General features: G+C 53.9%; 1 protein-coding gene across 1 annotated transcript in view; it reads left to right on the top strand.

The window, feature by feature from the left end:
• NTPCR (nucleoside-triphosphatase, cancer-related) overlaps nucleotides 1-10,570 on the top strand; it is a 29,910-nt gene extending 19,340 nt beyond the window's left edge. Inside the window, exons 4-5 of the mRNA XM_039248848.1 lie at nucleotides 1,418-1,627; nucleotides 9,953-10,570. Of these exons, the coding sequence (XP_039104779.1) occupies nucleotides 1,418-1,627; nucleotides 9,953-10,021 (279 nt within the window). The 3' untranslated portion in view covers nucleotides 10,022-10,570. The remainder of the gene's footprint in view (nucleotides 1-1,417; nucleotides 1,628-9,952) is intronic.
• The last annotated feature ends 538 nt before the right edge of the window (nucleotides 10,571-11,108 follow it).

The raw sequence follows: 11,108 nt of genomic DNA, 5'->3' as shown, positions 1-11,108 counted from the left end.
GTGAGTGGGGGAGAGGGGTGGTGAGTGGGGGAGAGGGGTGGTGAGTGGGGGAGAGGGGTGGTAAGTGGAGGGGAGAGGGGTAGTGAGTAGGGGAGAGGGGTGGTGAGTGGAGGGGAGAGGGGTGGTGAGTGGCACAGGGGAGAGGGGTGGTGAGTGGAGCAGGGGCCGCCTCGTGGGTCCTATGCAGAGAAAAGGTGTGAGAAGGAAAAAGACACCCCAGGGTGAGGCCACCTGAAGTTCTTCATGAGCTCCTTACTCCACACCATCAGGGATGGTGCTCCGGGGGCCCATTATTACTTCCCCGCAGCCGAGCTGGGAGGGCTGGGGAGGGCTGCGGTGGGCTGCGGCGGGCCGGGGAGGCTCCTGGCAGTCTTCAGACCTGGGCCCTGCTGCCGGCAGGCTTTTAGAACAATGTACACAGGGTAATGTATGCTCACTGGCTTGTTCTTGTTTCCCTCTAAAGTTGCTTGAATTTATATTTAAAAAAAAATTGTGAATGTGATCTGGTTCCTTTATTACAGTGTTGAATAAATGTTCATGTGTTATTTAGAAAAAACAGTGTTTATAGGCTTCAGTCGAGCATGAATAACTTAACATATTTTCATCAAAACTCCCAGACCTACTTTTGAGGTTCTTATAGTTTCTGGATAATAAAAGTCCCTGATTCTAGACAGAATGAGGATTTTCTATAAACTGAGGTTTGAAAGTGAACATTTCCGGTTGGTATAACATAACGTACGGGTGTGTGTCCAGATATCTGTGTGCGGAAGCTTAAATAATGTCAGTGAGCTCTCGGTGGTGAATCTCCCGCAACTCAAAATGGGAAGAAAAGAGGCCAGTAGGGTTTACAAGGGCTCCCAGCTTGCTGTCTCCTTTCGTTTAAACCCGAGGCACAAGGGTGCTGCTTACTTCCTGGGTGTCTGTAAATACAGGGCTTGGATGTTTGTTTATTTTATTTCTGAGAAAGAGATAGCATGAGCAGGGGAGGGTCAGAGAGAGAGGGAGATACAGAATCAGAAGCAGCTCCAGGCTCTGAGCTGTCAGCGCAGAGCCCGACGCGGGGCTCAAACCCACGAACTGTGAGATCGTGACCTGAGCTGAAGTCAGTCGCATAACCGACTGAGCCCCCCAGGCGCCCCTACAGGGCTTGGATATTATTATTGGAACCACTCTAGAAGAGAGGAAATTACTGGGGACCTGGCTGGCTCAGGGAGCCGAATTTTCTCGTTGCTCCTGTTTCCAAGGGAGCTCTCCCAGATTGTTAGCCCGTTAAGTGTCCCCTGGAGACTGGGAGACGGTCTTATGCCTTCCAGAGCTTAGCTGGCCCGCCTTGGGATGACTTAGCTGGTGAGTGACTGGGGAACGGGACCCCTGGGCCCTTTGCCTCAGGTGACCGTGACGTCTTTGTCATCCTCAGGCAGGTCCCAGCGGCGGCCTGGGGCGGAGAGTGTGTGTCATCGATGAGATTGGGAAAATGGAGCTCTTCAGTCAGCCGTTCATCCAGGCCGTGCGTCAGACGCTGTCTGCGCCGGGGACGGTGGTCCTGGGCACAATCCCGGTGCCTAAGGGAAAGCCGCTGGCCCTCGTGGAAGAGATAAGAAGCAGGAAGGACGTCCAGGTGTTCAGTGTGAGTATAGCTGGTCCCCGCGTCCATGATGGTGGAGTGGGTGACCTCGGGTAGTGGGTGGCGCTGACGTGTGCCTTTGCTTTGAATGACAACCTCCTCCCTCTTAGGTGAGATGCAGGTGAGTCTGATCTAGGAATTTGCAGAAATGAAGTCATACGTGTCGTGGATAAGAGAACACACGTCCCTGTGGCCTCCGTCTGCCGTGGAGCAACGCTGGCCACCAGGAGCGTCCACGGTGACGGAAACACGCTGTCCGCACTGGGCAGTGCGGTGGCCACTGGCCACCGGTTGCTATTTATGTTTAAATTAAATAAAAGATTAATTTCTTCAGTCCCATCGGCCACGTGGACAGCACGGCTGCAGAGTCTGCTGTGACGGGCTCTCGAGGGGCGCCTGGGGGTGATCTGGGGTTCTGCAGTGCATCATGTGTGAGAGAGGGCCGGTGCTGTCCCCTACCCTGTGGCATGTTGGGCCAGTGTACGGGCCTCTGACAGCCCTGTAGCCATTTTCCTTCCCCTCTGCCCGTCTGTGGCCTTCTTCGGTACTGTCTTGCGCTGCACCGTCTTCGTGTCAGCAAGCGCACATTCTCGGCCGAGCTCTGGCCGTGCCCGCTCCCCCACCCTCACCCCCAGTTTAAACCCAGGCCCTGCAAGGGCCCCAGGACCAAGGAGGCTGTGCCCCCCTGCCAGTGAGAGCGGGAGGCGTGCTCCAGCGGCCCGGTACCACACGCACCTGACGTCACTGGCTAAGACGCCTCCACGGTGGCCGCCGACCCCAGTGGGCCATCTGTGTGTTGTCACCAGGGTCTCCAGGGTGCTGGTGGTGCAGGGGACGCACATTAGGGTCAGAGCAGCCAAGCACAGAAAATGCGGCACATTCCTTCCTGCTTTCCTTCATTCAGTAAATCCTGAGCTTCGCTGTGAGTGGAGTCGTGATGATGAACAGGACCCCGTCCCCGCCGTCCGGAGCGGACGTGTGGATGCAGGGGCTCGGCCGCAGCGGGGTGGGCGGACAGCGCGGCAACGTCAGATACAAGTGCAGAGAAGATAACCGGGGTGCCATGGCCACTGGGCTGGAGGAGGCTGGGGAGGTGGACGCTAACCAGGGAGTCGACTCTCTCCCAGGAGCTCACAGGGGAGCTGGTGGCCCCCAAGGCCACGTGCTCAGTGACGTCTGTCAAGTCTGCGGGGGCTCTCTTCTGCAGTTTCATGCTCTTCTATCTCTTTACATGGTCTCCATGTTAGTTTGTGGTTGTGTTTCTAATGTTCCTGTGGAAACAGGCAGTGAACAGTGAGAGAGGATGAAAGACCAGGAATTTTCAGGCCACACGGCTTCCAGGGGGAAGGTGGGGAGTGACCAGCGTTAAAGTCCCGGGACTGGCTGTCCGCAGCCCAATGCAGTCTGCAGGCCCCAAGTGGGATCAGGGGAGTGGGCTCTGATGTCCAGAGCAAAACATCATATCTTAAACTAATAACCACGTTTTCTTCTCCAACACTGGAAACTATTCTCTGGGCAAGGCAATCATTGCCCCTAATGATGTGTAAATAAAGTGATTAGTTGTTAATTATGCGAGAGATAGGGGCTTACACACCCTGTTATTCTTCTCTTTCTTGTGTTCCTTTGGGACTTGTGTGATCTCTCTGTTCCTGCTGTACGTGAAGAATCTCATTTTCCTCAGGTACAGACTTAGGGCTTGGATTAGTTAGATACTTCTGGCATCCTTTCTGTTTCTGATACGCAGGAGAGTTCTCCGAGCCCACGTTTGACAGCACCCTCTGTATCCAGCCCGTAGGCCGACAGCACATGTGAAGCATGTCCCCTTCCCTCAAGAAAAATAGATGATGATGCAGAGAAGGGAGAGAATTCTGTGAGCGAAAGGAGTGGGGAGAGGTCCCCAAGGAGGTGGTTCTTGGGTGTGTTTTTGAAGGAGGAAGTGGAGAAGAGAAGGAAGAACATTCCGGGTAAGACAGTAAGTTGTGTGAAGTCGGGAGGGTGGTCTCTCCTTGCCCAGCATGTCAGGACTGTGGACATGAGACTGAACTCGTGGGGAACAGTATTCCACTTGACGTTCCTCCCGTCATCTGGACTTGTTCCTTTTATTTTGTTTTGTTAAGTTTACTCATTATTTTGAGAGAGGGAGGGAGAACACGTGACTAGCGGAGGCGTAGAGAAGGAGAGAGAATCCCAAGCAGGTTCCACACACTGTCAGTGCAGAGCCCGGCACAGGGCTCGAACCCACAAACTGTGAGATCGTGACCGGAGATGAAATCAAGAGTTGACGCTTAACCAGCTGAGCCACGCAGGAGCCCCTGTCCAGGCTTGTTAGTGGCATCAGGTAAAGAGCATTGCCTTTTAGAAAACCACCTGGAATGTTTCCAGTTCTAGATAAGGCGGAATAGACACACGTCTCCCTGTTCCTCCTGTGAGGCGTAGCTAAAACCGTGGACATTATGCATAAAACCAACGTAAGGAGACCCAAAGGGTGGAAAGGAGGTGGCACACCAGCCAGGAAGATGAGCCAGAGGACACCACCACAGACACTACTGAAAACCTCTGGTCCCGCCAGGAACCAGGAAAAGCAACATGAATGGAAACATCAACATGTGCCAATGGCAAGGTGACGCAGATGTTAGAATTACAGGGTGGAGGTCTTAAAGCAGCCATCACAAAAATGCTTCCATGATCAGTTGCTAGCACATGTGAAATACAAGAGTAATTAAAAGTCTCAGTGAAGACATTGAAAGGTTTAGCAAAGATGTGGAAGCTATAAAGGAGAATCAAATAAAAATTTTAGAACTAAAATAACTGAGGTGAGTCTCTGGAAGGACTCCCCAGCAGAACGGAGACAACAGAGGAAAGAACTAGTAAACCTGAAGGTAGAACAATAGAAATTGCCCAACAAAGCAGACTGGGGCAGGGGGGCTGCAGTAGGTGGAGAACAGAGAGCCTCAGGGACTTGTGGTACTATAATCAAAGATCTAACGCTCCTGTTGTTGGAGGATGATTTTGGTAATTTAGAAACCTGTCCTGGTGTGGGTATTGACAGTCGCCTTCCTGTTAATGTTTCTCTCTTGGAAGTTTCGTTAAATTATTTTCTCATGTCTTGTAGAGTTTACTGGTCTCTAAGTGTGGCCACTGAAAAATGTTTTTAATTTATTTCACATTTGCTTATTTGAGTGTAATTACATTAATGCTGCAGAAGCAAGAGAGGAAGGTCTTCGTGGATCCAGATGACTAGGAATTGCTGTGTGCTCTGTTTTCCTAGTTCTCTGGTAACACGAAAGATTTTATCTCTGCTGGTCACTTCCTGCCACACACATGCGTGAGTGTACAGGCACACACATGAGCTTGGTTGTCTCCGTGGCATTTAGGAAGCAGATTTCATTTGAAATATCTGCTTGACGCAAACGCTGGCAAACACTATGTGCTGACAGGACAGTAGAGGCAGCTGGAGCCTGGAACGTTCCTTTAGATGCCTCTGTGGCCACAGGCCACTGAGCCCCGGACTTGGGTGCTATGCTTGGTCCTGTATGCCCGCCAGTGCACAGACTCCACCGTCCCCTGCTGGGCACGTCCCGTAACTGTCCTGTTATCAGCGAGAGGCTGCATCACACGCCCAAGGTCTCGGTAGGTGGCAGAGCTACGGCTCACGCCTCCGTCTGCCTGACTCCCAAGCCTGAGCGTTAGCATCACGCTCTACTGTTGGCTTGGTTGGCAGGCGTGATTCCGATGATTTTGGTTAAAAAAAAAAGATCTCAGATTCCTGGAAATTACTTGGTTTTTCAGTTACTATGCCACTCTCCTGTATTCAGAGCCTTTTATGCTTGTTTTTTTTTCCATAAAGAAGCTTTTGTGCTTTTAATTTTTATCTGTGGATTGCAAGATCACCAAAATTACCGGAACTAGGTGCCGATTTCCTTCCATTTTGGAACTTCTTGGACCTCTTCTTGTTCCTGCTGTGGGTTTTTTCACCAAGCAGGGCAGAAAGCATTTTAGTGTCACCCGGAATTTGACGCCACTCCCCCGGGTGTGTGGACGGCTGCACACAGGAGCGAGAGAAGGTCCGTGCACCTCTGGGTGGGAAGTCAGGCGGCCTGTTTGTAGAAGTTGACGAGCTAATCCCGAAATTCACATGGAGACGGGAAGGACCCAACCAAAACAGTCTTGAGAGAGAATGATGTCGGAAGACTCCTACTTCCTGATTTCAAAGCTTACCACAGCCTGCAGTGATGGAGATGGTACAGTCCTGGCCGAAGGCAGGACACCCACATCAGTGGACTAGAAGTAGAAGTCCAGAAATAAACCCTCACGTCGAGGATCAGATGGTTTTCAGCAGCCGTGCCGAGACAGCTTGATGAGGAAAGAATTGTTTTTCGGCAAATGGTGCCGGCAAACTGGACGTCCTCATGCAAAAGAAGGCAGTTGAACCCTTACATCATCTACCAGAGTGAACTCAAAGTAGATCCTAGGCCTAAATTTAAGAACTAAACTCTTGAGGTTTTAAAAGAAGAAAATATAGGAAGAAATCTTTTGTAAACTCAGGCCAGGCAGTCTTATTTGATACTACATGAAAATAATTCTTGGTTTGCAAACTTTAACCCTCGTGAAAGAAGTAGAGCTAAAGGGATTGGATGCAGGAGTAATCCTAATTTTAGGTTCAACAACAAAGACACAACATGAACAGACTAGTAATAACTTCAGATGTGTGTTAACTTATAATAACGAGTGTTGTCAAGTTTCTTTCTGTAATCCCTTGCTTACTGGGAACTTGTCAGGGTCCTTCCCACAGCTTCAAGGAAAATATGTAGTGTATGTGCAGTGAGGGGCATTTTCCCTGCAGCCTGGTCCTGTATCTGAATACTCCGAACTTCCCTGGTGTCCAGGTGCCCAGGTTGTTGACTGCTCACTCTCAGGCCCTTCTGTGGCCCCGGAGGCAGCACAAGAGAACTTGGATGCTTAAGATGATCAGAGTCTTCGCAAACTTTATTGTACTGCTCAGCTACATTTCAGAGAGCCAACTCAGCTTAGAATTCAATAAACATTTGCTGAGCACCACCCACCATGTGCCAGACACAGGATGAATGAGACGCCTCTGTCCCCACGGACTTGGGGTCTGATCTTCACCAGGGGCCATTGGACGGGGCAGGGGGCTCAGGGCTCACCAGGCTTCCTTTCTCTTGAGGCCGCAGTGCAGTGCAGTGCAGTGCGGGGTGGGGGTGGAGCAGGGCCTTCCTCCTTTCCCGTGTTCTTCCTTGGCTCGTTCTCTTCTGCACTCAGTGCCCTTGCCTAGGTAGCCCCTTGGCAAAGACCTTCTGCGGCCAGAATTCTGGCAGTCGAATAAGAGACGAGGACCGAGCATGCAGGGAGGGCCTGAGGTGGACGGACAGCACCTTGCCTGTCCCCGGGTTGGGGCGCCTGAGCGTCTGTCTTCGGTGCACCAGGAACGTGACAGTCACAACTGAACACCGTACACGGTTTCACATAGACGCTTACTGTGGAAGTTTAAGAAACAATCTTTGAGAAATCGGCGGGGGGGGGGAGGGGGGAGCAAAATGTTAATGTAGTTTTTTTTCATTCATTACATTTTTAACACAAAAACATTCTTAAAATGAATCTTTGTCAGTTTTTATGTTTTCTATGGACCCAGGGCTTGGAGAGCGTCCTCGGCATGTCTGTCGGACATGCCACTGCCACCCCTGCTGTGGCACCCATACCCCCCGCAGCTCCTGTGGAGGGCCCCCCGGAGGGGGCTCATGCATACCTGGGTGGTGGAGGTGGGGCTGCTCGCTGACCCGAGGCCTGGTGTGAGGTTGAACTGAGACGCTGCGGGGCCTTGCCAGCTGGGTCCTGAGACCAGGGTGGCCTGTTATCGTGACTGGGACAACATAGATGGTGAGGCGCTTCCCAGACACACAGAACTGGGCCTGCGTGGCCGTAAGCGCTCCTGTTTATTCCCTCTGGAGCCCCATGCCTGTTGGATCCCCCTTCGCTGCTAGCCTTGGCTGTGCCACCTGCGCTCAGACGGGGGCTTGGGGGTCCTCACCTTCCCAGCCTTCCCTTCTCGGGCCCCTGAGCATCCGGTCAGAAGGCCAGGGATTACAGAGACGAGCCTCCCTCCTGCCCCAGCCTCCCTGCAGATGGGTTTCTGCTTTCCCTTCCCCCCCATGCTTTCCTCACAGCAGCTTGCATTCACGGCTGAGCACCAGTGGGACTGTCCCCTGCACAACTGGAAGAGTCAAATGCCCATGACCGTCTGGTGCTCCTTTTAATGGCCGGATGGAGAACCCAGGGTCTGAGAGATGGTCCAGGCAGGAGTGTCTGGAGCGAGCAATGCCTGGCTTGCCCCTTGGCCTTTCTCACCCTTGCAAAGCTGGCGTTAATTCTTTCCCTCTGGTCCAAGTGGTCCCTTCCTCGCCTCCCCCTCTGCCCATGTCTCCTGCACTCTCCTTGCCTCGCTTTCCATTGCGCCGCTCCCTCCCAGCTTGTCTCCTGTGTTATAAATCTTACATCTCTAGGGGAAGTGGCCCCAAGTGGCCCTCATCTTGGAATCCGCACTCTCACAGACCCTGAGGGCAGAGCCTAGGGGAGTTCCTGGTGAAGTTGGAAGGAGGAAAGGGATGTAATGGCCCCTCTCCACTAGCACAGTGGAGCTATGAGGGCCCCCGACAGGCTTGCTGAGCTCCTACCGCTGCCTCCCCCTTTCCTCCTCCATTCACATCAGCACACTTCCTTGATGCAAACAGTGGAAGGAGACTTGGGCTTACTTCAGCAAGAACAGCAACAAAAGCCTTGCAAGGCTGTGTGGCAGTTTCTCCACAAGCTGGAGCCGAGCTGATGGCCCTTGGGGGACCAAAGACCAGAGCTACAGAGCAAGGACGAGGGCACTGCATCCTTGGACTTAGTGTTAGAGGCGGTGGCCTCACCGTTTGCTGCTTGACTCCCTTCTTTCAGGATTCAGGTTCTCAGGGGGCCTCCAGGCGCAGCCTGAACTCGTTGACCATGAGCTGGCTTCCTAGACGGTATAGACTCCCAGAGGAAGGTCACAGGCTCCTAGGGGGAGGGGGAGCGGGTGCTGGGGAACCAGGGGGGTGAAGCCCACCGTGCGTCTTCATCACACGTTCCTGTGGCACCTGCTGTCTGGCCAGGCAGTCTGTTAGACATGGCGGGTGTCAGGCCCGTCTCCGGGTCCGCTGGCACTGAGCCTGGGGCTCTCCAGATGCACTCACATTCTCTTCCCATGATTCTTTGCTTGGGTCTTTGTCTGGGTGACCTTCTCCCATGTGCACTTGTCAAAATTTATTCCAGTCCAGCCCATGGAAGCCTTTTCTCCCCCCCCCCGCCCCCCCGCCCTGCCCCAGCTCCCCTGTGCCTCTCCAGACTTGCTTTCCTGGACCCTTTACCACCAGTGTGTGCACTGTCCTTGTCTGTCCCTCTCTTCTGCCCAGCCAGCTCCATGAGTCAAGATCCTATCAGAGTCCTCTCTCTCTGTGTCCCCATCACCTTGCACGGTTTCTGATCGCCGCCCCATCGATGCTGAGTGGGTGCGTGTCGGGGCCAAGCAGGAAGGCACACACCGGTGATGGCTGAGGAGGTGGCCCTGCCCCCACTTGGGGGACCGCCCACCGCCCAACCCCCCTCCCTGGGCGGGGGGGGGGGGTGTGTGTCTAAACGCACCGTTTGTACTTGTCAGGACCGTGCTAGTAAAAGGAAGGAAAATGAAAACAGATCACTGGGTAAAGTGTGAATGGACTCCTGGTCCCTTTGTGGAAGGGTGGAATTACAGAGGAGGCAGCCTGAGCCCGGGGACCGAGTTCTGGCCCCTGCTGTGTCCCCAGCTACCTCCGAGAGCTCAGTGTGACCCCTGTACTGCCCGGAGCTAGCTTCCCCTCCTGCAGGCAGGGGGTTGACTGATGTCAGGGGCCTCTCCCCACACTCCGCTTTTCTGTGTGGAGAGGCGCATAGATTACTGACCGCTGGGACTTCCAGCATTCGGGTTTGGCTGCTCTCGGTGGGCTCCTCATAGGCAGGTCTCCTGGTTCAGGGCAGGTTGCACAGGGGCTGCATCTCACCTGCACTCACATCGACCCAGAGCCTCGCGCGGGGGTCTACTCACGGCTCCTCGTGGTTAGAACCCACTTCCACTGTTTGAGCTGTCACTTTGCAGAAGCAGGGGTGGCATTTGACCTTGCCTGTCCCGTCTTTACAGTACCTCTGGCCAGGGCTCCCCCCGAAGTCGCAGAGCCTGCCTCCCATACCCAGGCTCTCCCAGTGGGGCGCAGCAGAAGGAAGGGACTCTGAAGCCATCTCTCTTGCTTCCTCCTACAGGTCACCAAGGAGAACAGAAACCACCTTTTGCCGGATATCGTGGCATGTGTGCAGAGTGGCAGGCAGTGAAGACAGCTTGTGTCCCTGCGTCGTGCCCTTGAAGAGATGTGCTGGCTAGCGGAGCCTCCTTGGGGCCCTGCCTGTCCGGGGCGGAGGCCATGGGGCTTACGAAGACTTGTGGGCTTTTCCAGAGAAAGCCTGACAGCTGTTCTCCATAAAATGTTTAAAAGATCAACGAGCCTTCCTGCCGGACTGGTGCTACATGGTCAACAGTCCGCCGCGGCGTATTTATGCCAAGGGGGTTCTGTTTATTTCCCCTGCAGTTGTGCGTATGATTTTGGCAAATTGTGGAATGAGAAGCAGCTTTCGGAGTATTTGATGGAACTCGCCCCCACTGAAGTTTGGAGGCGTGTTCTGGGGAAGGATGAGAGCCGCGGGCGCTGCCTAATCAATTTTGCACGTCATGAAACCAGACCCTGCTCCGGGCGCAGCTGCGGCTCAAAGCAACACTGATTGTTTGGTTTGTAAAAATAGTTCAGGAAAAAGCCAGTTTAGGTCCTCCCCACCCATCTCGTTGTTTTGCTTGTTGCTTAATAAAGTAAAAAATGTGTTGGCGCAGACACGTGAGCCCCGTGCGGGAGGGAGGAGGTCCTCAGAGACGCTGGCGGCACTCCGTACTCGGGCCTGTGGGTTCAGGTCAGAGCGTCCACTTTGGCCACATCGACTTAGACGTGCCCTTAAACCGTCGCAGGCCCCGTCCCTTCCAGAATAAGGGGGCAACAAGGATCGTCCAAGGAAGGCGAAGCTGCAGCGTGGAGGGAAGGTGGCCCCAGCCGTCTGTGATCACCTAGTGGGGCCTGGTGCCGGGAGCTGGGGCCGTGGAGGGTAATGTAGGAAGGTCAGTTTCAGCCTGTAGCAGGGCCGCTGTGGACAACATAGCGGATGGTTAGATGGCTGGTGGTGCTGCAGTGACAGAATGGTGCTTTTAGGTCCTTTCTGGTGAAGCTCCGTGAACGTCCGGATATTTTAGCAACTAGCTTTCCCTCCAAACCCAACTGGCATGGCCGCCAGGCATGCCCGGGTTACAGGGGCCCAGTCTGGGCGTGCGGAGTGAGGGGTCCTGGCACTGGCGCACTGGACGGTGCAGGAAGCACTC

This window comes from Hyaena hyaena, unplaced genomic scaffold, assembly GCF_003009895.1.
Source record: "Hyaena hyaena isolate Hyena2069 unplaced genomic scaffold, ASM300989v1 scaffold_319, whole genome shotgun sequence".
Classification (NCBI taxonomy): domain Eukaryota; kingdom Metazoa; phylum Chordata; class Mammalia; order Carnivora; family Hyaenidae; genus Hyaena; species Hyaena hyaena.
This window is presented reverse-complemented; position numbering and strand designations above follow the sequence as displayed.